The sequence below is a fragment of the Rosa chinensis genome, chromosome 5, assembly GCF_002994745.2.
Source record: "Rosa chinensis cultivar Old Blush chromosome 5, RchiOBHm-V2, whole genome shotgun sequence".
Classification (NCBI taxonomy): domain Eukaryota; kingdom Viridiplantae; phylum Streptophyta; class Magnoliopsida; order Rosales; family Rosaceae; genus Rosa; species Rosa chinensis.
The window spans coordinates 13,098,925-13,126,452 of NC_037092.1; the positions used below are offsets into that span (position 1 = coordinate 13,098,925).

Below are 27,528 nucleotides of genomic sequence, written 5' to 3' on the forward strand. Positions count from 1 at the left end.
TTTTGGGATTCAATTACAACAACAATAAAATCATAAACAAAAAGCAAACTTAGCTAATGGTATTAAACTTGTTACCAAAAGAGAAAAGTTTATCCAAAAATTATTTTCGTAACAAGTTTAATACCATTAACAACGTTTATTTCCTTCCCAGGAACACCGTTTTGATAACAAGTTTAATACCATTAACAACGTCTATCCAAAGAGAATCAATCAAGCTTTTAGATAAACTTTTTTTTCTCAAGAAATAAGCGCTTTTCTTCTGATAACAAGTTTAATACCATTAACAACGTTTACTTCCTTCCATAAGAGAATGCTAAGATATTTGACTTTATCTAAAATGTTTTACCTGAGCCAGAGGTAATTAAGCAATGACATATGCTAATCACCTGTATGGCACCACGTCAAAGAGCTATACAAACCCATTTCCATCTCATTATCCTTCAACTCATCCCAATTCAAAATCCAAACTCATCACAGAATACACCAACAGGATCAAATGGAAAGAAACCGATCAAAATACACACCAAAAGCCACATTCCATCATCTTCTACCATTCTTCTTCTTCTATGTCTTCTTCTCTCTTGATTGCTTTGTTGCACAAGAGTTGGTTGGGTATGGTTATAAAGTCGAGTCTGTGAATAATTCTGATCCCTCGGGGAAGACATTGACCGTTAACCTTGGTCTCATCAACAGCTCCTCAGTTTATGGACCTGACATCTCAAATCTCACCCTCTATGTTAGGTATGCACCTACGCTTCCATAATTTTTTAGACATATATATATTTTGTTCACTGACAGTATTATGTCAGAGGAAATACATGTTACATCAATTACTATAAATCATTCATATTGTTAATGTTGTCTATTAATGTAATGATATGGATGAAAATGGTTAACATTACTATATTTTTTTTTGAAACGAACATTACTATATTTATCTTGTAATAAAAAAAAATATTGAAAATTTCTTCATTATCATTCTATCTATCGATATATAATATGTTATGTTATGACTTATGATTAATATTTCAAATATTATATTAACAGCTATGAGACTAAAGACCGTCTAAGAATTCGAATAACGGACTCAACGCAACAAAGATGGGAGCTGCCACAAGACATTCTCCCCCGCCAAAACCAAACTTCACAGAACTTTTCCGTCACCGACAACGACCTCGTTTTCAACCTCCGCAACACCACCCCGTTCGGCTTCACCATCACCCGCCGCTCCTCTAACGACACCGTTTTCGACACCACCCCAAACCCCTCCGACCCCAACACCACCTTCATTTTTAAGGACCAATACATCCAGCTCTCCTCCTCTCTCCCTAACAACAGGTCCTCCCTGTACGGTCTCGGAGAGCATACCAAGAGCACCTTCAAGCTCCTAGCCAATCAGACTCTGACACTCTGGGCCGCCGACATTGGCAGCGTGAATCCCGACCTCAATCTCTATGGGTCCCACCCCTTCTACATGGACGTGAGGTCACCGTCGGGTGATGGAAAAGTTACCGCGGGAACCACTCATGGGGTGTTGCTTTTGAATAGCAATGGCATGGATGTAAATTACACCGGTGACAGGGTTACTTATAATGTGATTGGCGGAGTTGTGGACTTGTATTTCTTTTCGGGCCCGACACCCGAATTGGTGATGGAGCAGTACACTGAGCTCATTGGTCGACCCGCCCCGATGCCATATTGGTCTTTTGGTAAGTTGTAAATTTTTTCTTTGGTTTATTGTGTGAATTTCAATCATCAAATGGTTACATTGCAAAGTCTAATTCTTCTTTGTAATGATAGAGGAACAACCTTCAAACTTCTGACATTTATGTGATAGAGTTCTACGTATCACATAACATGATCAACTAATCTGATTATATTAACATTATTTGTAATAAGAATGAATAACAACAGAGAAACAAATCATTGTTTTTCTTTTCTTCTTTTTTTTTCTTAATATTATTCATTTTCAATCGAATATTAATCACTCCTAGAGACTAAAGTCCTAGTAGGTATGTTTTATCTGCAAGTTTGATGGGGGATAATTTTTTTGTTTATTTCATACATAATTGCTTCACTTTGATTTTGTGTTCTCTCTTGAAGGATTCCACCAGTGCAGATATGGTTACAAGAATGTTTCTGATCTTGAGGGGGTGGTTGCTGGCTATGCAAATGCTAGTATCCCTCTTGAAGTTATGTGGACGGACATTGATTACATGGATGCTTACAAAGATTTTACTCTTGATCCCGTCAACTTTCCACTAGACAGGTTGAAGAACTTTACCAACAACCTTCACCAAAACGGTCAGAAATACGTGCTCATCTTGGATCCCGGTATGTGGTGGCATTGTTCCTTTTTCTTGCGGTCCAGGTTTTGCAAATTCTCTTGTTAGATAATATAGTATGTTATGTTATTAGATTATTAATTTTAACAATTTTAACGGTTAGCGTTTAGGGCAAGATACTCTTGTAACACCAAATGATCAATATATATTACATACTGAAGTTCTTTTTGCCATATACATGGTTCCACTTTTACAGGTATTAGCATCAATGATAGCTATGGAACCTACACTAGAGGGAAGGAAGCAGATATATTCATAAAGCGTGATGGCAATCCTTACCAGGGAAATGTTTGGCCCGGCAATGTTTACTTTCCTGATTTTGTACATCCACAAAGTGAACCATATTGGGAGAATGAGATTAAACTATTTCTAGACCAGCTACCTGTTGATGGCCTTTGGATTGATATGAATGAAGTATCAAATTTCCAAACTTCTAATCCCACTCCGAATTCCACACTTGATGATCCACCTTACAAAATCAACAATTCTGGAGGCCACAGTCCGATACTTAGTAGGACTATTCCAGGATCAGCTCTACACTTTGGTAATGTTACAGAGTATAATGTTCATAACCTATATGGGATGTTACAAGCCAAAGCAACAAACAAGGCCTTGACCAATTTGACTGGTAAAAGACCGTTTGTTCTCTCGAGATCGACTTTTGTAAGCTCTGGTAAGTACACAGCACACTGGACCGGAGACAATGGTGCAAAATGGAATGATTTGGCGTACTCAATTCCGGGCATTTTGAATTTTGGACTCTTTGGAGTTCCAATGGTTGGAGCTGATATATGTGGTTTCTCTGGGGATACTAATGAAGAACTCTGTCGGCGTTGGATTCAGGTAATTAACTGATTACTAGCCTTTAGTTTGAACACTTCCACAAAATCTAGACCAAATTATCTTGATTTAACTAAAACTTGAAACGTTGACAACCATGCCTATATGTAGCTAGGGGCCTTTTACCCGTTTTCAAGAGATCACTCAGACAAGAATTCAATCCGGCAAGAGCTCTATCTTTGGGAATCAGTGGCAGCATCAGCAAAGAAGGTGCTGGGGCTGCGATACCGGTTGCTTCCCTTGTTCTACACATCAATGTATCAAGCACACAAGAACGGGACCCCAATTGCAAGGCCCGTATTCTTCTCATTTCCTGAAGATACCAATACATACGACATCAGTTCACAGTTTCTGATTGGTAAAGGCGTGATGGTATCACCTGTGTTGCAGCAAGGAGCAAATTCAGTTGAGGCGTATTTTCCTGCTGGAAACTGGTTCGATCTCTTCAACTACACATCAGTGAGTGTTGATTCCGGAAAGAAAGTTACGTTGGATGCACCGCCTGATCACATCAACGTGCATGTCCACGAAGGAAACATATTGGCCTTGCAAGGAGAGGCCTTGACAACACAAGCAGCCCGAAACACTACATTCGAACTTTTGGTGGTCACTGGTAGTAGCAATGAGTGTACCGGAGAATTGTTCTTGGATGATGGAGAGGAAGTCGAAATGGGAGGAGAGGGAGGGAAGTGGAGTTTCGTGAGGTTTCATTCTGCACGAGCACAAAATGGAAGTCTAGTTTTGAGCTCAAAGGTTGAAAATGGAGAATTCGCTTTGTCCAGAGGTTGGATCATTGATAAAATTACCGTCCTTGGGTTGGACAAAGTTAATGCAACACAGTTCAGTGTATCGCTTCCTGTAGGAAAGGAGTTTGAGTTGGAGCTGAAGCCGAATCAGACACTTGGCGGAAACACTCTTTAGCTAGAGAGCAGATGCTTACAAAACCACTCAAGTTTTTAGGTTCTAAAACATATTAGTGATCAGTTGTACTCTTGTATTGCACTTTCCCTGAATAAAAGAAAGTTTTGGAACAAATGGCATGAGAAAATTTGCAACTTTTACAATTTTTTTTATACACCTTATTTTGCTTATTTACTTGTATATTTGTAGGCTTGTAGCAAGTCAGTCCTTCCTCTTATGCCAGGCAGGACTAAATCAGATTAAAGATCGCGGATGTGACTTGTTAATAGTCTATTTTCGAACTCATTAAGTTCACGGAAAGTATTGTCAGATCGGTGGCCTCACCAAATTATTGTACACATTTATTGGGAATTTCAACAGGCAACAATCCAAAAAGAATAATTTGTAGGGTGAACCTATGCTGTAGCAAGGCCAGGGTCTACCCACGATCAGCACTTTCCCACCCAAGATCTACCATCTACCCACCACCAAGTGCTGAATATTGAAAAGTATGGATGTATAAGCATTAATCGGTGACTTCCTCCAAACAATTGCATGAACAACTAAATTTTCTTGCACCTTCGGTAATCGGTACTAGGTTGCCGAACGAACATAACAAAACCCTTTATGTCCATTTTCAAAACAGAAATAGTAGGGTTAAGTTTCTTTGTACCAGTAAGCAGAGTTTAGTTTTCAAAATGTAAAAATTAAAGCAGAGAAAAGATAAAATTGAAGGGAAAAGATAAAATTGCTCCAAGCCAAAATCCAAAGCAAGATTGATCAATCCCAAAAGAGACAGGGCAAAGCATATCCCATATCCACACAATATATCCTTATGCTACTTTATTATTTTCAGCAAAAATTTGATGCCTCCACTTTGGCTTTTTGCTACAGTTACATTGCACCTCTGTGGCTCTGTTCACTCCAATGATTGATACACGCAACTCATCAGGAGCTGAATTTCTGGGTTACAGTAAATCAGAAACAGAACACAGCCTTTTGGATCACTTTTCTTTCTTCTTTTGGTAACCAATTAAAATTAACGAGTTTTATATGATGGATTACCTTAAGAGGCAAGACATTTTGACATAAAGACTTTTTTTTTTAAGGGAAAGACGACAAACTATATTAAGTGAAACTGAGAAGTACATGGAGCGATGCAAAAACATCGAAAGAAAAACAATAAAGCATAACAAGATGCACAAACGTATCTATGAAGTAGGAAAATAATAAAAGATAGCAAGACGCGCAGACGCATCTAAAATTAAAGGTAACCATGTGACTTGATGTTGGACGACATCGCTGCACTGCATATGTCACGAGAGCAGTGTAAATATAGGAGTAACCGTAACCGGTGATATGATCACCTAGGAGAGGTGATTCGCTCACCGAGAGTTTGAAAGTAACCGAGGGTGTCAAAAACTCGAAAATTAACAAACGAACTCCCAAGAACCAGAACAAATACCAGATCAATATAAACAGATGTCTCGGATCCAAGATCCGGAGTTGAATGCGACCCGGGTCCCAAATACGGATCCAAATCCGGCCCAAATCCAAAGTCAAATCGGACGGGTCAAACTTGACAAAGGCTCAGGCCCATCTGAAACTGATCTGGGCACCCATGCTTCAGCCCGACATCCAGCCACCCTTTCCGATCTGCACTGCCGCCCAATTGAGCCGCGCCGCTGCATCTTCGACAAGGCAAAGCTGACCTTGGAAGGGGACACCCATTGCAATCCGTTGACCCAAGCGCTCCAAACTTCTGTCTCCCAAGATCCCGATCGCAGAATCCATTGCAACCAGGACCGCCGCTGGAGATGCTGATGCAAAGTTGGACAGGAATCCTCATAAGTGAGGCGTGCGGCCAGATGCCCCCACCACCCAACCGCATGACCAAAATGCCAAGAAGACTTCATAGTCCCTGGATCCCAGATCCTGATCTGACCCAACAAACCCGATGTCTCAGCGAACGATCGCCGACCACTTGCCCAAATCGATCGTAGCCTTGAATCCCAGATTGTAAAGACCCAAGAGAAAGGGAACACATCACGATCCGCCGCCACAAGAGGAGTCGTAGACCACTCCTTTGAAAAGCAAACCGGAAGAAAAGAAGAGACGGTATGTACCGCACTTGAGGTATACGACAGCAAGGGATGTGCCGACATTGATCTCCATCGGAGATGGAGAAAATTGCAGAAACGACCACCCATGAGGGCGGCGTTCTCTCAAACCCCTTTAGGGTTTTCTTGGTTGCGTTGTTTGGTCCTTGACATTAAGACTTGGAATGGTCCTGGTAGTGTGGTAGGTAAGCAGTGACTTGTGTCAAAATTAAAAATTGTGAACCACGTGTGTGGCACCACATATGAAAGCTATATATATTCTCATTTCTATCTTATTATCCTTGAACTCCTTCTAATCCAAAATCCAGTATATAAGCTTGCTTTAGGGTTCAATCACATTACCCCAACTAGAAGAAATTCCACAACTATGGAAAGAAACAGATCAAATTATACACCAAAAGCAATATTGTTTCGTCATCTTCTACCATTCTTCTTCTTCTTGTCTCTGCTTGATTGTATAGTTGCAGAAGAACCAGTTGGGTATGGATACAAAGTCGAGTCTGTCAATTCTGATTCCTCCGGGAAGACATTGACGGCTAATCTTGGCCTGATCAACAGCTCCTCAGTCTATGGACCTGACATCCCAAATCTCAAGCTTTATGCCAGGTACGCCTCTATGAATCATCCATTAGCCTTAGTTTTATTAGCTCAATCAGCTTCATGTACGTAGTTGCTTTCTGAGATTGCACAAAGTTCACCTTTTGATCTGGATTAAATTTAATCAATAGTTCTTTTTGGTGGTTGATCACAGAATGGGGAAGACTTGATATGAACTATTCTTCTTTAGGATGGGAAAACATCTGAGCCGTTCATAATAAGATAGGATTGTATTCTAGACTAGAGTAATGGCAGGCGGCTGGGGGGATTTTAGTATTGTTTTTTATCCAAGAATAAATGTTAAAAACATTCCGATTTCTAAGACACGTTTTCGCACTTCTAAGAGAAGTGTGAAAACTTCGTCCTAGAATATAAGGAAGTTTACCGTAAATAAACTCTATATTATTTTCTCTTTACTTGGGGTTTTTGTCCATTTACCTCATTTGTAGGGATTTTTTTTCTCACTTACCCCATTAAGTTTTTTAATTCCCCCTTTACCCAAAAGTCCAAAACACTCTAAGGAGGTATTTTCTCGTGTCGGGTCAAGGTATATGTCGTGTCACAAGAGACAAACCCAAACCCAACCCATTTATTAATCGTGTCGAAAATTTAAACCCAAACCCAACCTATTTATTAAACGGGTTACCCGTTTCCAACCCGCTTAACCTATTTAATAAATAGGTCGTGTCGTGTTGGACAAAATGACCCATTTAAGGGTTAACAGTGCTACCCATTTAACTAAAAACATGCATAAATTGATTAAATTCATTAAAAATTTCATAAGACGAAGAATATAAATAATTATATATAATTCATAAATAATTAAATCCAATAATGATGAAACAAAATATTTTAAATTGTCAAATTCTAAGATCAAATACTCCCAACGTCCAAAATTTCAAGAAGAAGTATAGCATAATCGGGTTATACGGGTTCACTTCGTGTTGGCGGGTTGACCCGTGGCCGACCCGTTTATTAAATGGGTCATGATGGGTTGACCCGCTGCCGACCCGCTTTTTAATCGTGCGGGTTCAACCCGCTTTATTTCGTGCGGGTTTTGAGTCGTGTTATCGGGTCGTGTCGAAATTGACAGCCCTACCTAATACCCCATTAAGTCTTTTTTTTTTCTTGAGACTATTTTACCCTCACCCCTTTGTTAGAGAGAGAGAGAGAGAGAAAATAGAAGAGAGAGAAACCATAGGAGACTTCACCGGAGTCCCGTCACTGACCGTCGGATTCTGGCCAACATTCACCGGATTCCGGTCACCGCCCGCCACTAGTGAACTTCTCTAAAACCCTCACCGGATGTCCTCAAAGAGGTTGTCGGAGATCTCATAAGTCCCCGGAAAGGTTTATTGTCCCCCAATATACCTTTATTGCCCCCCAATAAACCTATATTGCCCCAATAGAAGGGCAATAAACCTCTATTGCTCCCCAATAAACGTCTATTGCCCCTCAATAAAACTTTCGATCACTGTAATGGGAACTAATCTCCCTAAATTTAGACAAATAAACTTTGATTAAAGAAAAAAAAAATTACATCAATTCAAAACATCTATTGCCTCCCAATAGAACTTTCAGTCGCCGGAATGAGAATTAATCTCCCTAAATTTAAATAAATAAAACTTTGATTAAAGAAAAAAAAAAAGAAAAAAAGAGGAGATTACATCAATTCAAAACGTTTATTGCCCTCAATAGACCTTTAATGGAGTTCTATTGCCCCAATATAATTTTTTTTTCTTTTCATTTTTCTTTGCTTCTGGGCCTTCTACCTCCATTTTACCAACAAAAGAAAAGAAAAGAACCAAAGAGAGAAATTGATTGGGCACCCAAAGAATTGATTTACGCTGCCGTAGACCTGGATGCACTCCCTCAAGTACCCGACGACGATCATCTACTCGGCGATGTTGCGGAGGTCAATCACCGCATCAGAGGGGATGAGATCGAGCTCTGGGATGCTACTAGTGGACCTGTAGTTCGAGGTGTTTGATGAATCGCCGCGGCGGAGAAGTCGTCAACTTCGAATTCGGCGCTGTGGCCAGCGGAGAAGTAGAGGCTGGAGGAGTCGGGATCGGTGAGGGAGTCTGGCTCAATGGGGGAGGGAGGGAGCGAGGGAGGGAGAGAGAGAGAGAGAGAGAGAGAGAGAGAGAGAGAGAGAGAGAGAGAGAGAGAGAGAGAGAGAGAGAGAGAGAGAGAGAGAGAGAGAGAGAGAGAGAGAGTCTGAGTGGCATAAAATATAGTTTGTTAATTATGTCAAGAGTAAAACTGTCATTTTGCTTGAAACAGGGTCTGAGTGGCATAAAATATAGTTTGTTAATTATGTCAAGAGTAAAACTGTCATTTTGCTTGAAACAGGGTAAGTGAGAATAAAAATTTATTGTACCAATTATTATGAGCCGCTAATATTACATGTCAAATAATGTTCAGTCTAGTCTCTGTTCAAGTGTTGTATGTAAGTTACTCATCGATAAACGTTGTATGAAATAGTTCTTTTTAACATTATTGTATTGCTATATTGCTATATATATATATATATATATGGGTATGTTAACTATTTTTAGCTCTCTAAGAACTCATGTTATCACTTTGAGGACTAATATTACTATTTTCAGGACTCATAGGGTAAACTAAGAAAATTTACCACTTTAAGGACTTATATTACCACTTTGAGGACTAATATTACTATTTTGAGAACTCATGTGGTAACTAAGAAAATTTACCACTTTAAAGACTCATGTTACTACTTTGAGGACTAATATTACTATTTTGAAGACTCATTTTACCACTTTTAAGGCAATTGTATGCATGTCATATGTTAACACATTGTAGAATTTTTCATATATATATATATATATAATTTGACAAGTAATTCTATGTTAAATATTTAAATATATTAAAGATTTAAATATCTGACATATAATAGTATTATGTTACTATTAATATTTGGAATTAAGTTCGTCAGCACTCGTACTCACCGACATGTATTATAATGAACAGCTATGAAACCAAAGAAAGACTAAGAATTCGAATAACGGACTCCAATAACCAAAGATGGGAAATCCCACAAGACCTTCTCCCACGCCAGACTCCACAAACATTCCACCATTCCATTCCCGAAAGCGACCTCATTTTCACACTCCACTACACCACCCCATTCGGCTTCACCGTCACCCGCCGTTCCTCCAACGACGTCGTATTCGACACCACCCCAAACCCCTCCAACCCTTCCTCCATCCTCGTCTTCAAGGACCAATACATCCAGCTTTCCTCCTCTCTCCCGGAAACCCGGTCCTCCTTGTACGGCCTCGGTGAACACACCAAACCCTCCTTCAAGCTCCAACCCAATCAGACCCTGACTCTCTGGACTGCCGACATTGCCAGCGCCAACCTCGACCTCAACCTCTATGGGTCCCACCCGTTTTACATGGACGTGAGGTCACCGTCCAGTGACGGAAAAGTTACCCCGGGAACCACTCATGGAGTGTTGCTGTTGAATAGTAATGGCATGGATGTAAACTACGAAGGTGACAGGGTTACTTATAAGGTGATTGGTGGAGTTGTGGACTTGTATTTCTTCTCGGGTCCGACGCCCGAATTGGTGATGGAGCAGTACACGGAGCTCATTGGCCGACCTGCCCCCATGCCCTACTGGTCTTTTGGTAAGTAGTGAATTCAAAATTCTACCTTGGTAATTTTTAAATTTCATTATGGGGTCATATTAGTTTTGTCTATTTCCTCAAAAAAAAAAAAAAAATTAGTTTTGTCTAGTCACACAAAGCAACAGTGTATACAATAAAAGAGTGATGCTGACCGAGCCAAAAATATTTACCTGTATGATGTGAAACATTGGTGTCATAATGTGCGACACAGAAAGATTATAACTCAGTCACCTTAGCCATAAAACATGATTTTTAAGAACTATTTCAAGTAATGGGCTGCAAAAATCTTGACCCGATTTAAAAAATAATTTTCTCATTTTTTTTTTCTTTGGAAATTCATATAAAAAATCGATCGTTTTTGAGTTCCCTCAATTGTAAACGTACATAAAAATCGTGACTTATGGGTGAGAAGATTTTGTGAGAAAAAAAGAATATGCTATTTTGGTTAAAAAATCATGTGTTATAGTTTACAATTTTGTATGAAAATCATGATCTCAGACAATTTTTTATTATTATTATTTTTTTTTTATGGGAGAAAGTTCTCACTTTGGTTCTTATTTGAGAATGCATATGACATTTTTCTATATGCTTAGTATTGCTTGAATGGACACTCTTGGATATAAATACAAATGAAATGACGGTTTCTCTTTGCGTAACATGGCAAGCGCATGTCATTTCTCAGAGCATTACTCAAATGAAGTTGAGGATAGTTGATACCAAGGGGTAAATTACTTGCCGTTTGTTTCAATATTATACCAGGATTCCACCAGTGTAGATATGGTTACAAGAATGTTGCTGATATTGAGGGGGTGGTTGCTGGTTATGCAAATGCTAGCATCCCTCTTGAAGTTATGTGGACAGACATTGACTACATGGATGCTTACAAGGATTTCACCCTTGATCCCATCAACTTTCCATTGGACAAGATGCAGAACTTTACAAACACCCTTCACCAAAATGGCCAGAAATATGTGCTCATCTTGGACCCTGGTACGTCGCATTAGACATTAAACACATTTTTATTTTTCCTTGCATCCGCTTGTGAATTTGTTTTTTTGTCAAGACAGTTTAATACTATAATATGGTATGTTATTTTATTAGACTTTCAATCTGAACCATTAGGATTAGGATTTGAGGCAACAGAGCATTAGTTGCACCGAATGATACTGCTAAATCTCTCTATGCCATATGGTTCGACTTTTATAGGTATTAGTATAAATGAGAGCTATGGAACTTACATCAGAGGGAAGGAAGCAGATATATACATAAAACGTGATGGCATTCCTTACCAGGGAAATGTATGGCCTGGTGATGTTTACTATCCTGATTTTGTACATCCACAAAGTGAACAATTTTGGGCTAATGAGATCAAACTATTTCAAGACCAACTAGCTTTTGATGGTCTCTGGCTTGATATGAATGAGGTATCCAATTTTATAACATCTCCTCCCACTCCGAAGTCCACACTTGATGATCCACCTTACAAAATCAATGATTCCGGAGTCCAGCGTCCGATCATTAGTAAGACTGTTCCGGCATCAGCTCTACACTTCGGTAATATAACAGAGTATAATGTTCATAACCTATATGGGTTCTTGGAATCTAAAGCAACACACCAGGGGTTGATCAATGTTACTGGTAAGAGACCATTTATACTTGCTAGATCAACCTTTGTAAGCTCTGGTAAGTACACAGCACACTGGACTGGAGACAATGCAGCAAGATGGAGTGACTTGGCATACACAATTCCAGGCATTTTGAATTTTGGACTCTTCGGAGTTCCGATGGTTGGAGCTGATATATGTGGTTTCTCTTTGAATACTACTGAAGAACTCTGCCGGCGATGGATTCAGGTAACTGAGCATGAGCCTTTAGTTTGAACACTAACGCAAAAGTTTTACCACATTGTCTTGATTTACCTAAACTTGAAATGTTAGCACTTCAGTTTTGCATATCCAATATTACTAACTAATTTATCTGTGTGTGTAGCTAGGGGCCTTTTACCCGTTTTCACGAGACCATTCAGATAAGTTTACGATCCGCCAAGAACTCTATCTTTGGGATTCAGTTGCTGCATCAGCAAGGAAGGTGCTAGGCCTCCGTTACCGGTTGCTCCCCTTGTTCTACACATCAATGTATCAGGCACACAAAAAAGGGACCCCCATTGCAAGGCCCCTTTTCTTCTCGTTTCCTGAAGATACCAATACATACGGCATCAATTCACAGTTCTTGATTGGCAAATGTGTGATGGTGTCACCTGTGTTGCAGGAAGGAGCAAATTCAGTTAATGCATATTTTCCTGCTGGAAACTGGTTTGATCTCTTCAACTACTCCAGATCAGTGAGTGTGGACTCCGGAGAGTATGTTACGTTGGATGCACCGCCTGATCATATCAATGTACATGTCCATGAAGGAAACATATTGGCCTTGCAAGGAGAGGCCTTGACAACACAAGCAGCTCGGAAGACTGCATTCGAACTCTTGGTGGTCATTAGTGTTAGCGGAGAGAGCACTGGAGAAGTGTTCTTGGATGATGGAGAGGAAGTCAAAATGGGAGGAGAGGGAGGGAAGTGGAGTTTCGTGAGGTTTCGTTCTGCACTAGCACAAAATGGAAGTCTAGTTTTGAGCTCAAAGGTCGAAAATGGAAAATTTGCATTAAGCCAAGGTTGGATCATTGATAAAATTACCGTCCTTGGGTGGGACAAAGTTAATGGAACAGATGGGTATACATTGAGCATTACTAAAGGAGCAGAGTTGAAAGGAAACACACATGTTAAGGCCAACTTTCACAGTTATGAGCGTTTTGTCAAGGTAGAGTCCAGTGTATCCCTTCCTATAGGAAAGGAGTTTGATTTGGAGCTGAAGCCGAATCAGATACTGGCGAAAACACACTAGCTAGAGAGCAGTTACTTATGCAACTACTCTTAGTATTTTTTAGGTTCCAAAATTTGTAACTTTCTCTGAATAAAAGAAGGTTTTGTAATAAATGGCAAGAGATAATTTGCAACTTTTACAACGTGTTGTTTATACACCTGTACATGCATGTCCATTTGCAAGCATAATTAGCTATAATGAGCCACGCTCATGGTACCACCAGGGGTACCAACGCCCACCATATGGGTGACTGGCGTAAAGACAGTTAGCCGGGTTACCGCCTGAGCCCCGGATCAACCCCAAAGCACCGCCGACGCGCCGCCACGCGCCGTGTCAAGATGGCATCAGAAGCTACTGAAACTGGGAACTGAAGCACCATCAGTCCCACATCGAAAACAAGGAGAAGATCATCCTCTTCCTCACCTATAAAAGGTCCTCTCCTCTCTCCTCATTTATTACGCATTCAATACTTACCTACTATCACTTTGTCAACATAAATACATTGACTAACTTAGGCATCGGAGAGTTGAAGACCGCCCGGCGCGGTCTCCCTCTGACGCCCATTGTATTTTATTTGACAGGTAACGGGAACCACTCACAACAAAGGTATCGATCCGCCTGCCGGATCAGCGTTAACTAAGGTCCAGCTACCGCTAGACTTTTAAACATTAACATTGGCGCCGTCTGTGGGAATCCTTGAACAGAAGGTCATCCCATCACAGTTACCATGACTAACGGTAGCGGGGGAAATATCGGGGAGCAGGCAGACCAGTCCGCCGTTCCCCAACCCGCCCGCCCAGCGGTAAGCATCAACCGCGCACTATTCAACACCCCGGTCAACCCAGGCGGTGAAACAAATCCAAGCAGCAGCCGTCCCCCAGGTCAGGACCTCACCGCCTTGTATGAACTGGCGCTGGCGGACCTCCACAAAGCAAACAGAGAGCGCGAGCAGGAACGCAAGGAGAAGGCGGAGGCCCAAAACCAAGTGGCCACGCTGATGACACGTTTCGACGAGCTAAGGCGAACGCTGGACGCAAACGCCAACCCTGCACGAAGTGAGCAGTCACACAGCACCAGACACAGCCGGCCTACCGCTGGTATAGGACCCATCGTGCAAATGCAGGTACCGCTAAGCCCACCTGAGCTGGCAGGAATGGGACCACCCCCTATCCCACAACTGCCGGAGCAGGAGGCGGAGTCATCGCTGCGCACCCACCACTCGAGGACTAGAACAAGGACTGAGGGTAATCTACCCATTCCCGGGCGGGGGTTCGCTCCGCGGAACGCCCGAGCGGGCCCCGCTGGCGACACAACCACCCAAATTTTGGAGAGGATGCAGCAGTTAGAACGGAGATTAATCCTGGCGGAGGCAGGCACCCCGGCGCCAGCCCCAAACCCACTCTTCGCGTCCAGGCCAGGCCCATTCACCGCCACAATTTTGCAAGCCGTCAGACCAGCGTTTGCAAAGACCCCAAAAATGTCACATTATAGCGGTAAGACCGATCCCTTCGTCCACATGGACACGTTCAAGAAGGTCACCAACAACAAGGGATTTGATGACGCCACCCTGTGCCACTTGTTCAGCGAAACGCTGGATAGTGAGGCAATGAGTTGGTTTTTCGAGTGTCCGCCAGGGTCCATCGACTCATTCCACGCATTATCTCATGCTTTCCTCTCTCGATTCATCTTGTTGTCCGCCGGTCATCACAACACGAGCCAGTTGTTTGGCGTCAGACAGGGAGGGGACGAATCATTGAAGGCATTCGTCACAAGATGGCGAGCGGCAGCATCTCAGTGCCGCGATCTCGATAAAACAATGGCTTCGGCGGCTTTCAAGCAGGGACTCCTCAAGGGACCATTCCTATATCACCTCAACTACAATCATCCAAATGCGGCGTATGATCACCTTATGAGTGAGGCGGTCATTCATGCCCAGGCAGAGTTTATCACATATGGAGAAACCCCACCGCCACCAGCAACACCAACAAAGTCATCTCAACCCTCCTCCAGCCATCAAGAGACCGCCAGCAAAGCCCCCACTGCACCGCCAGCTGACAAGAAGAGGGAATGGCAGCAGGGCGGTTACCAAAGCAAGAGGCAGAAAGACAACCACTACAAGGGCAACCGCCAATCCCAGGGGGACAATCGCAACAAGCAGACGGAATCCTCTCAGCGGTATGCAGTGTTCACCGTCCTCACAGCCTCGTACGAGGAGATTTACAATCAGTGCAAGGATCAGATACCACCGCCACCCTCGCCGAGATTCCCCAAAAAGGGTAAGCCAAGAAACACCGGCATGTGGTGCAAATACCACGAGGACAGCGGTCACAATACCAACAGTTGCAACGCTCTCAAAACAACCATTGAGACCCTATACCGGGACGGCAAGATGGATCAATTCAAGGTGCGCCAACCGCCACCTGTGATTGCCAACATTGAGCCACTGGGCCGCATCAACACCATCGACGGCGGGGCTCCAATCACCAACATGTCTCACAGGGCAAGAAAGCGTTACGCACGCGCCAATCACCCAAAGGAAGTCTGTAACATCCGCTACGAGAGATCCACCAAACTCCCAAAGTCTGGTTGGGAGCCCATCACCTTCTCAGAGGAGGAGGAGCGAGGAGTACATCTACCCCATGACGACCCATTCCTGATCGATGCCATTCTCGACAGATGGTCAGTAGGAAGAATCTTGGTGGATAGCGGATCTGCTGTCAATGTCATATTCAGCGGTTGTTACAACAACCTTAAGCGGAACAAGAAACTACTACAAGACCATGAGCCGTTGCTTAGCTTCTCCGGCGATATCACTCAGCCGCTGGGCTCTGACTACATGCGGTTAACCATCGGCTCCAGTCCATGTATGGCGGAGGTACATACCGAATTTATAATTGTGGACTGTTTCAGTTCGTATAACGCCATCATAGGACGGCCGGCACTCAACAAGCTCAAATGCATCATCGCCGGATACATGCTTCTCATGAAGTTCCCCACACCCAACGGCACAGGCTGTGTCAGGGGAAGTCAGCAACTGGCACGAGAATGCTACTCTACCACCATTGCGCGGTCAACCCGCCGCCACGAAATCCTAACGGTAGGAAATCAGGCACCGCCACCAAATATCTTCGAGGATCCTAGGGATGAGGAGGAGAAATACGTAAGAAAGGAACCGGTCAATCCTGAAACATCGTTGAAGGTCATCAGCATCTCTGACGAGCACCCAGAGCGGACAGTCCGCATAGGAGCTCAGCTAGACCCAGAAGTAGCCGCAGAACTCACTCAATTCCTGCGGGACAACGCCGCCGTTTTCGCATGGTCATATGCGGACATGCCAGGTATCTCTCCCGAAATCATCACACACAAACTAACCATTAAGCCATCCTTCCATCCCATCAAGCAGAGGCGAAGGGCCTTCGACGAGGAGAAATACCGCGCCATAGGAGAAGAGGTCGCCAAACTCCAGGGCATTGGATTCATCCGCCAGGTAATCTATCCCCAATGGATCTCCAACCTGGTCATGGTCAAGAAGCCTAGCGGCAAGTGGCGGATGTGTGTCGACTTCAAAAATCTCAACAAGGCGTGCCCAAAGGACAGTTTCCCTCTCCCACGCATTGATCAGCTGGTTGACGCAACCGCCGGGCATGAACTCCTCAGCATGATGGACGCTTTCTCCGGCTACAATCAGATCAAGATGCATCCCAGCGATCAGGAGTGTACCACCTTCACCACCGACAAGGGCCTCTACTGCTACAATGTTATGCCTTTCGGTCTGAAGAACGCCGGAGCAACTTATCAGCGGCTGATGAATGCTATGTTCGCTGAACATTTGGGCAAGATAATCGAGGTCTACGTGGACGACATGTTGGTCAAGAGTATAAAGGCCAGCGGACACGTGGCAAACCTCAAGATCATAGTTACCATCCTCCTGGCCTACGGCATGCGCCTCAACCCAGAAAAATGCTTCTTTGGCGTCACCGCCAGCAAATTTCTGGGTTATATCGTCAGTGAACGAGGCATCGAGGCTAACCCGGACAAGGTGCAGGCCATACTCGACCTGGCAGACCCTGAGTATAAGGTACACGTCCAATGCCTCCAAGGCAAGTTAACCGCCCTCTCTCGATTCATCTCCAGGCTCACTGACAGGTGTGCCCCATTTTTCAAACTCCTCAAAACAACTCACAAGAAAGTCATCAACTGGAACCCAGAGTGTCAGGCGGCGTTTCGGGGCTTGAAGGATTATCTGGCGGCAGTCCCACTACTCTCTATCCCTGTGCAAGGAGAGACACTGTTCATATACCTAGCGGTATCGGTATCAGCGGTGAGTTGCGCCATTGTCCGGCGGGAGGGACAGGACGAGCTCCCAGTTTTCTACGCCGGCAGGGGCATGAACGGGGCAGAAACAAGGTATCCACCCTTAGAGCAGCTAGCTCTTGCACTCATCGTTGCCGCCAGGCGCCTCCGCCAGTATTTTCAAGCGCACACAATCCACGTGCTGACCAATCAACCACTGAGACAGGTGATGCAGAACCCTGAACATTCAGGGCGCCTCAGCAAGTGGGCCATCGAGCTCAGTGAATTTGACATAGACTACAAGCCAAGAACCGCCATGAAGGGTCAGGCGGTAGCGGACTTCATCGCCGAGCTCACTGAGCGCCAGCCCAGTCCCAGCACGGAGAATGAGCCCGGGACGGAAATGGTCACCGCTAAGGAGCCAGCTCCCCTACAATCAGATTGGAACCTGCATGTGGACGGCTCCGCCAGCGCCAAGGCCAGCGGCGCAGGAGTCATCCTCACAGGCCCTGGGGGGCTGAATGTGGAATACGCACTAAAATTCAACTTCAAAGCCTCCAACAACATGGTGGAATACGAAGCACTCATTGCCGGCCTACTCCTCGCCATCGATTCAGGGGCTGACAGCGTCAACATCTTTAGTGATTCCCAGTTGGTCGTTAATCAGGTCAATGACAGCTTCCAGGCCAAGGACCAACAGTTAGCGGCATACTTGGGGTACGTTAAGACACTCCTCAAGAAATTCAAATTTCATAACATCACACAAATCCCCAGGGAAAAGAACGCCAAGGCTGATTCACTGGCAAGGCTAGCAACCGCCCAGCCACATCAGAGTCCAGCGGACACAAGAGTGGAATGTCTTGACAGGCCAAGTATCACAAAAACCCTGGCGGAGATCTTCAACATTGAGGTCAATACCAGCTGGATGGACGAAGTCATTGAGTACAAGCGCAACGGCACATTGCCGGACGACAAAGTTAAGGCGCGACAACTCCAGCGGAGGGCAACCCGCTACAACATCCAGAACGGCAAGCTGTACCGCCAGGGATTCACCCATCCCAACCTCCGCTGCCTAACCCCAGAGGAGGGAAAGGTCGTTCTGGCAGCAATTCATAGCGGAGAATGCGGAAACCATTCAGGCGCCAGATCCTTAGCCAATCGCACAATGCGACAAGGCTATTTTTGGCCTACTCTCGGCGACGATGCCCGCCACGTAGCAAGATCATGCCACAAGTGCCAACAATTTGCTGACATCCCGCATGCACCGGCGGAACCACTGTCGGTCATCGTCGCCCCATGGATCCACTCAACTTGGGGCCTGGATCTGATGGGAAAATTTCAAACCGCCATGGGCCAGTTCAAGTACATTATAGTGGCTATCGACTACGACAGCAAGTGGATAGAGGCGGAACCACTAACAGCAATAACTACCGCCAAGGTAATTCACTTCCTCTGGAAGAACATCTACTGCCGTTACGGTGTCCCACACACGATAATCACCGACAATGGCACACAATTCAACAACAAGGAGCTCATCTCTTTCACCGCCAACTTGGGTACTAAGATGAGTTTTGCATCTGTCGCCCACCCCCAGACCAACGGTCAGGTCGAAGCAGCAAACAAGATAATCAAAAGGCTGCTGAAGAAGAAACTCGACAAAGCAAAGGGTCTATGGGCGGAGAAACTCCCGGAAGTTCTATGGGCCATCAGAACAACCCCAACTTCCGCAACAGGTGAAACTCCCTTCTGCATGATGTTCGGAACGGAGGCTGTCTTGCCCATTGAGGTCTCTCAACCTACCGCCAGAGTCGAGGGCTACCGCCCAGAGACCAACACTGACGGCATCAACCTGGACAAGGACCTCCTGGAGGAAAAGCGACACAGGGCCCACCTATGCAACCTGCAAAACAAGCAGCGGGTATCGCGTTTCTACAACGCCAGAGTCAAGGCCCGGAACCTCCAACTGGGGGACTGGGTAATGAAGGAAGTCATTCCACCGCCAACAAAGCTTCGCCCAACTTGGGAAGGTCCATACAAAATTGTGGAAGTCGTTAGCCCAGGCACCTTCTACTTAATGGACAAGGACGGCGTCACAACGACCCACCCTTGGAATATCGAACACCTTCGGTATTATTACAAATAGTCATGCCGCTACCCAAGAGCATCTTGACTTAGCTAAATTTTTGTTCAATATTTAGCTAAGGGAAGCTACCCAACGGGTACTACCCCTCTTTTGTAAACGCTGATCAGTCAGCTATCAATGAAACGAGGAATTATTCAAACCATTGTTACCAAGTCTAGCACTGAGGGCAACTGGCAACGCCAGGAATCGTCAGCGGACCACGTCCGCTACGTGGTGCACTTGGACCAATTTTAATTCCTTTAATGTTTCATTGCTTGGCAAAAGAAAAATCTCTACGTCAAAACTCTAGCGGTACAAACACATCATGACAAACGTCAAACTCTGAAATTTCATTTTAGGGCTGGGACTCCCCACCCAAAATAGTTCATTATTACAAAAAAAAAAAAAAAACCTATGGAAGTCTCAGCTGGCTTCAGCGGTTGTCTTCGGCTTCTCCGGCTTCAACTGGCGGCGGCACGACCGATCGGCTCGCCTGATCGGACCCTCGAGCTGTCGGACTGGGAGTCTCCATTGTACCATCCGCCCGGGTGTGTGCCTCCAGAAATCCGGCACGTGACACCTCCGACGGGGTCTGCTGGGGAGTCTGCCGGGACCTTTCCGGCGGATGGGAGCCACTTTCCCCGCTGCCCGAATGGGTACCTGCCGCAGTGGGAGGCACGACTTCTGTCTCCGGCGGGACACCCTCGACCACCGGCACGTCGGGCTGTGACGCCTTTACAAAGTCAATGGCGCCCTTCCGCGTCAACATGTCTATATTTGCCCGGGCCCCAGACTTCGCCGCTTCGGTCAATGTCTTTTTATACTCCGCCGACATCTTGAACGCTTCAACGGCGGCGGCTGCAGAAGAACTCTGTTCATTTTTCAGGCGGTTGACCTCCCCGTCCAGCCGCTGCATCTCACCCAGTCTGGCGGCAGACTCCCGCTGCACAATAATGAGCTTCTTATCTTTAGCGGCTATCCGCTCCTGCAGCAATGCGATCTCCTGCTCCAACTGGGAGACGCGTTCATTCCTCTCCAGGTCCCGCCTTATGGCCGCATTAAGCTTGCCGCGGGCGTCCGCATAGTCACACTCCGCCTTGGCCAGCCCCTGCTCGGCCTCCGCCAATCTCTCCTTGGCCTCCGCCAGCTCCCTCTGGAGACCTCCGATCTCCCCCTGAGCTCTTCCTCAATCCGGGGCTGCTTAGACGCCGCCTCGAACATATCATGTAACCCCGCAGATATTTGACCAAACGCCGAGCTGAAGGGCGATTGGTCAATTGCCGTCGGGCGCGATATGCCCGCCAGACCCCCGAACCCCAGCCGCTCGCACAGATGGAAAAGGAATGCCCGCTCCCCTTCTGTCATGAATGGCGCATACTCGGCAAAGGAGTCCAGATCACTGACGGCTGCTGCCTCCCCCTCCGCCACTGCACCCTTCGACGCAGCTTGTCGAGCCTTCTTTTGTTGGCGGACTCCGATCACCACCTCTTCTTCCTCTTCCTCGACGGGGGAGTCAGGCTGCCGGCGTTTTTTCTCCACCGCCCGTTGTGTCCCAGCAGCGGTCCTCGTCACCCGCACCGGCGGCTCACCCCGGGACTCGGTGGCGGTCCCCGTCGGCTGCACCGTCTTCTTTTGAGGACCGCGCCGGGTGGTAGGCATCCGCTCCCGCGGCCTTGTACCAACATTCCCCCTCTCCCCGCCACCCACTTGGGTGTCCGCCTGCACTACCGGCAGGCCATCCTCACCCAGATGGGAGTGGTGCGGCATCGGCAGCTCCACCGCAACCTCAGACTGGCTCAGCACCAGCGTCTCCGGGTTCACCACCGTCTGCTGGGCCGCCAACCCCTCGGCATACATAGCCTCCAGAAAATTTTCTATCTCGGCACGATCCATTGCTTTTTCGAAAGCGTCGCGACTAGATTTATTACCGAGCGGGGTTTCTGAAAAGAAAAACACAAACACCCGTCAGTCCGGATTTAAAAAAAAAAAAACAAACAAAAAAATGAGGTGTGGCGGAGTGGCTCTCACCAATAGAGGGAGTTAGCCCCAGGTCGACTAGCAATTCCCAACCGGTCAGAAGACGGAAGTCAAGCAAATTGCGGTTCCGCCAGCAGCCGCGGATCCTCGCCACGCGACACTCCTCTTCGCGCGTCAGAATATACCTTAGTCCCGCTGCACAAACACAATAATCATTAGCAAAAACCGCAGGTTTGCAAAAGTTTTAAACCGCCAGTTAGTTTTAGCGGAAGCCAGTTGCCAACCTCGGATGGGCTGGAATTCCGACTTAGTCTTAAACGTCGGCCCCTCCACATTCGACCTAGTATGGTACTCCCAGCCATCTGTGGCGACGCAGAAGGTCCCCCGCCAGTAGGACATTGAGTCCCTTAGATTCTCAATCAACTTGGGCGCTCCCTGGCGGCGGCTCAGGTTCACGCACCCTCTGCAACCTCGGCGCTTCACATACACTAGCTCGTAGAAGTGAAGCACTTCCGCCACGGTAGGCCCCTCGCACCCCCACAAGCGCCACAGGGAGTTCATCGCCAACAGCAACCGCCACATGTTGGGACAGATCTGCCCAAAGGCAAGACCAAACTCGCACACAAGAATTTGGAGATTGGGCACTAGCGGGAATGTCACTCCTTGGCGGAATATGGCCTCGTGCACGGCAGCACATCCCGCTGGGAGCATCGAGGCCTTCTCATCCGCTGTCGGGGGGCGCAGCTTCACCGAGCCCGGCAACCGGAACGTCCGCTTCATCCGGTTAACAGCGGCGGCATCCATCCGCCCACCTGCCTCGTCGACGGCGGTGCCATCTGAGAGGTACCACGCCGACTCGACATTTTGACCCGGCGCTTCCCCTTCGCCAGCGGAGCCGCTAGCAGCACTATTGCTCGCCAAGCGCTCGTCGCGCCTAGCCAACTCACCCGCCCTAGAGCTCTCTGGACGCGAACCACGATCCATAGCTATTTCCCAGGGGATGGTCCGAAGTGGCTCAACTTCAAGCGGTTCTGGCAGTGAGGTTCCTGCATGGGCAGACGGACGCAACGAGTCAATAAAGGTCATATCCGCCACGCTGAACGACACGTCAGACCCGGAATCCTCACTGCTCGAAATATCTATGATGTTGGCCATCCCAAACCCTAAAACCCACATCAGTTAGCACAAATACAGATCTAACCTACTCTCACATCAGATATAGCCAAAGATGCCAAGAACAACTACCCACAAAAATACCAAAACAAAAACAACCGCACGCTCAACCCAGATTAGACCGTCTAGCAAAACCCAAAACCCCAACTTTCTGTCAAACACCATAACCTCCCTCAAATCTCTCCCTACACCCTCCGAAAACAGCACAGAAGCAATATCATACCATTAACAGAAATACCAAAACCCAGAAACCACCATTGCAGATTCAATGAAACAGGAAGAGGATCCGAAATACCAACCTCACGTCGAAGACTTTGGAATGCAGTTCGTCTTCACTAACAGATTTCGTCCTCTCCAGTCCGACTACTCCACGCAAACCCGGGGATCTCCTTCGCAATTCGCAGGCGAACAAGGCTCGAAGCAGGCAACTCAGATTTGAAGATTTTCCAGAAATGTCGAAACTCGCTCAGTTCCCCCCTTTTTATGTCAACATCAAATAATCCTGAGCCGTCCGCTACAAAACTACATCACGTACCAACCGTACACGTGTCCCACGTCTTCATTAACTCCCTGGATTAACCGAGGCGTCGCCTCGGTTACGAGATCCATCATTACTCGCATTAATGACGAGAAGACGGCTAGGCTTAGGAGGCAAGCCTCCAGACGCTAACCCTCTCAGAGTTAGCCACGTGTCCACCGTCATCATTCTTTGGCTTCCAAGGGAAGTCACCACCTGACAAGTAAACCCCCCAACCATGGCAAGTCTCCGCTGAGCGAAACCCCGCCAGCGGATCCTCACTTGTCATCTCCCTAGTGACGGAGCCTCCGCTGAGCGAAACCCCGCCAGCGGATCCTCACTTACATCTCCCAAGTGACGGAGTCTCCGCTGAGCGAAACCCCGCCAGCGGATCCTCACTTACATCTCCCAAGTGACGGAGTCTCCGCTGAGCGAAACCCCGCCAGCGGATCCTCACTTGTCATCTTCCAAGTGACGGAGTCTCCGCTGAGCGAAACCCCGCCGGCGGAGCTTCTCTCCTCATTTGGTAAACGGGGCGTCCTCCGCTACACAGCGCACCGCTGGCTGACCCCATTTCTCATCTGACAAGCTGCGTACTTTATTCAGCGCAACACCGCTCAATAAAATACCAAGCACGTCTACTTGACGCTGCTTCCTGCTACATCTAGCGGGGGGACTTCCGCCAGCGGCGGATCCCGAGGCCACGCCTCTCTGACAACGCCGCCACGCGGAGTTACGGTCAGAATGTCCCTACGGGACACGGGGACTAGTCAACAGTCTACGACAGCCCTGATCAGGTACGTTGACCCCCGTCACCTGGGTGCTAAGATTGGGCTCGCAACCCAACACCCTCTGCTCCGTGCAGCGCTGCTCCGTGCAGCTCCCCCTCAACAAACAATAACAACGACCATCCGGAGGTCCATCTTAGCCGGGGAGTGGGGGACTCCCTGGGGGGCCTAGCAGGGGCCCACCCGAAAGGGCACAAAGCGTTTGCTCAGTAAATCCATGGTTGACAACGCACTGACGCTAATTATGCTTCTGCAAAGTCTAGCGGGAGAAACGCTTCAAACCGCCGATCAACTCCCCAACCAAGATTGCCCTCCTTGACTGGGGATTTGGGGGACTTGTACATGCATGTCCATTTGCAAGCATAATTAGCTATAATGAGCCACGCTCATGGTACCACCAGGGGTACCAACGCCCACCATATGGGTGACTGGCGTAAAGACAGTTAGCCGGGTTACCGCCTGAGCCCCGGATCAACCCCAAAGCACCGCCGACGCGCCGCCACGCGCCGTGTCAAGATGGCATCAGAAGCTACTGAAACTGGGAACTGAAGCACCATCAGTCCCACATCGAAAACAAGGAGAAGATCATCCTCTTCCTCACCTATAAAAGGTCCTCTCCTCTCTCCTCATTTATTACGCATTCAATACTTACCTACTATCACTTTGTCAACATAAATACATTGACTAACTTAGGCATCGGAGAGTTGAAGACCGCCCGGCGCGGTCTCCCTCTGACGCCCATTGTATTTTATTTGACAGGTAACGGGAACCACTCACAACAAAGGTATCGATCCGCCTGCCGGATCAGCGTTAACTAAGGTCCAGCTACCGCTAGACTTTTAAACATTAACATTGGCGCCGTCTGTGGGAATCCTTGAACAGAAGGTCATCCCATCACAGTTACCATGACTAACGGTAGCGGGGGAAATATCGGGGAGCAGGCAGACCAGTCCGCCGTTCCCCAACCCGCCCGCCCAGCGGTAAGCATCAACCGCGCACTATTCAACACCCCGGTCAACCCAGGCGGTGAAACAAATCCAAGCAGCAGCCGTCCCCCAGGTCAGGACCTCACCGCCTTGTATGAACTGGCGCTGGCGGACCTCCACAAAGCAAACAGAGAGCGCGAGCAGGAACGCAAGGAGAAGGCGGAGGCCCAAAACCAAGTGGCCACGCTGATGACACGTTTCGACGAGCTAAGGCCTTAAAGTTGGCCTTAACGTTTCGACCGTTTCAAAAACCACCATTTTGAAAGTTGGCCAAAATGGAAGTCGAAATGGGAGGAGAGGGAGGGAAGTGGAGTTTCGTGAGGTTTCGTTCTGCACTAGCACAAAATGGAAGTCTAGTTTTGAGCTCAAAGGTCGAAAATGGAGAATTTGCATTAAGCCAAGGTTGGATCATTGATAAAATTACCGTCCTTGGGTTGGACAAAGTTAATGCAACAGATGGGTATACATTGAGAATTACTAAAGGAGCAAAGTTGAAAGAAAACACAAATGTTAAGGCCAACTTTCACAGTTATGAGCGTTTTGTCAAGGTAGAGTCCAGTGTATCCCTTCCTATAGGAAAGGAGTTTGAGTTGGAGATGAAGCCGAATCAGATACTGGAGAAAACACTCTAGCTAGAAAGCAGTTACTTACACTACTGCTCAAGTATTTTTTTAGGTTCCAAAACATATTTATCATCAGTTGTAATTTTCTCTGAATAAAAGGGGGGTTTTGGAACAGATGGCAAGAGATAATTTGCAACTTCTACAACGTTTTATTTATACACCTTATTTTGCTTATTTACTCGTATTATTTGTATATTTATAGCAAGTCAATCCTTCCTCTTATTGCCGGGCAGGACTAAACCCAAATTAAAGACTGCAACTGGCCCTTTCAAAAACAGACAAGAAAAAAAGACCGGAAAATTTCAAGAACTGTACATGAAGTGTTGCCCACTCAGAATTAAAATTAGGGTCCTTGACCAAAAACACTAAAATGAACAAAAATTATCTCACTTACGTCAGCAACAGATTTTTGTTCCCACTTAAACAATTTAACTAAAAATGACCATTTTGCCCTCAGCCTAATTAATGAATTACAGTCACTGCCACTCTGTGTCCTCTCTCTCTCTCTCTCTCTCTCTCTCTCTCTCTCTCTCTCTCTCTCTCTCTCTCTCTCTCTCTCTCTCTCTCTCTCTCTCTCTCTCTCTAGCACCACCCCGTCGCCGGTTGCTTGGACCTCGCCTTCGGCTTGTCTCGGCAACAGAAAGCCGAGACCGGTCATCTCCAATCCAAACGACTGACTATGGCAGGGGGAAGAGCCCCGAAAGGTCCTTGGGTTGGCTGGCAATTTTTTCAGATTCCGGCCAAATCGAGGCGTCTCATCGATATGGATGGCTTTGTCTCGATGTCCCCTTTGTGTCTGTGGTCTCAGTTTCTTGAGAGAAGCTTCCTAGAGAAAGAATCGAAGGGGAGAATATTCCGGCAAGTTTCTTGGTTTTTTGGTGACTCTGACCTTTATCCGGCACAAGTAAGGTATCAAACAACATCGCCTCGTCGAGCTCTACATGTATTCAGGTTTAAAATCGAGTTTTGATTAAAAATGAGTAGAACCAGTTCAGTATGAACCGGTTAGTTCGACGTTGCTGGAGGTGGAGTAGAAGCCGGTCTAACTCAAGAGATCGTAGAGGAATATGATTCAAGCCAATCTTTTGACTTGGAATGTCTGCTCAATGGTTTTGTGGATAAAGTCAAGCTCACTGTCAATACCATTGTTAGCAATTTGTCGACATACGTTTAGAACATTTTTGAACCCCTACAGATGACAATGGGACTACCAGAACTGCAATAGCATCTGGGTTCATAGGACTGGCAGTTCTGGTTGTAATGGTGGTTTTGCTGAAGCGTGCCTAAAGCTTTATCAGTCTGCCTAAATTATCTGAAACTGCAATCCAAAAATGTATCTTGCTACATGAATTTTTTTTTTTTTTTTTTGGATCAAAGATATTCATTAAAAAGCTGGAAAACAGCCCAACCATACAACATCAGAAAGCCAAAAGGCTAAACTGAAAAGAAACAAAGCTCTCATAATCAAAGCCACTAGAGCCTAGACAAGAGGAACTACGAACAGACGCAACAAACAAAAAAACTAGCCTAAAAAGAAGCAAGACAGAAAGGAAAACAAGAACACAAATAAAAGGGAGACATCAGAAGCTTTGTCGGAGATCCAACGCAACAGCGTCCCTTAAGCAGGTAGCTCATGTCTTGGAGTACCTGGAGGTGTATGATGTACATACCTCCAACAATATGGAGTATTTACTACATCACCAAGCATAAGTAA

The 27,528-nt window shown here is 46.2% G+C and overlaps 2 protein-coding genes across 2 annotated transcripts; both read left to right on the forward strand.

Moving 5' to 3' along the window:
* Nucleotides 1–496: 496 nt before the first annotated feature.
* On the forward strand, nt 497–25,977 carry LOC112203191 (alpha-glucosidase). The gene is made up of 6 exons (XM_024344189.2): nt 497–741; nt 1,048–1,709; nt 2,104–2,334; nt 2,542–3,188; nt 3,297–3,854; nt 25,479–25,977. Exons 1-6 carry the CDS (start codon nt 497–499, stop codon nt 25,821–25,823), a joined length of 2,688 nt encoding a protein of 895 aa, XP_024199957.1. The 3' UTR covers nt 25,824–25,977.
* LOC112201655 (alpha-glucosidase) lies at nt 6,451–13,474 on the forward strand. The gene is made up of 5 exons (XM_024342567.2): nt 6,451–6,811; nt 9,800–10,461; nt 11,221–11,451; nt 11,668–12,314; nt 12,451–13,474. Exons 1-5 carry the CDS (start codon nt 6,573–6,575, stop codon nt 13,354–13,356), a joined length of 2,685 nt encoding a protein of 894 aa, XP_024198335.1. The 5' UTR covers nt 6,451–6,572; the 3' UTR covers nt 13,357–13,474.
* Nucleotides 25,978–27,528: the final 1,551 nt, after the last annotated feature.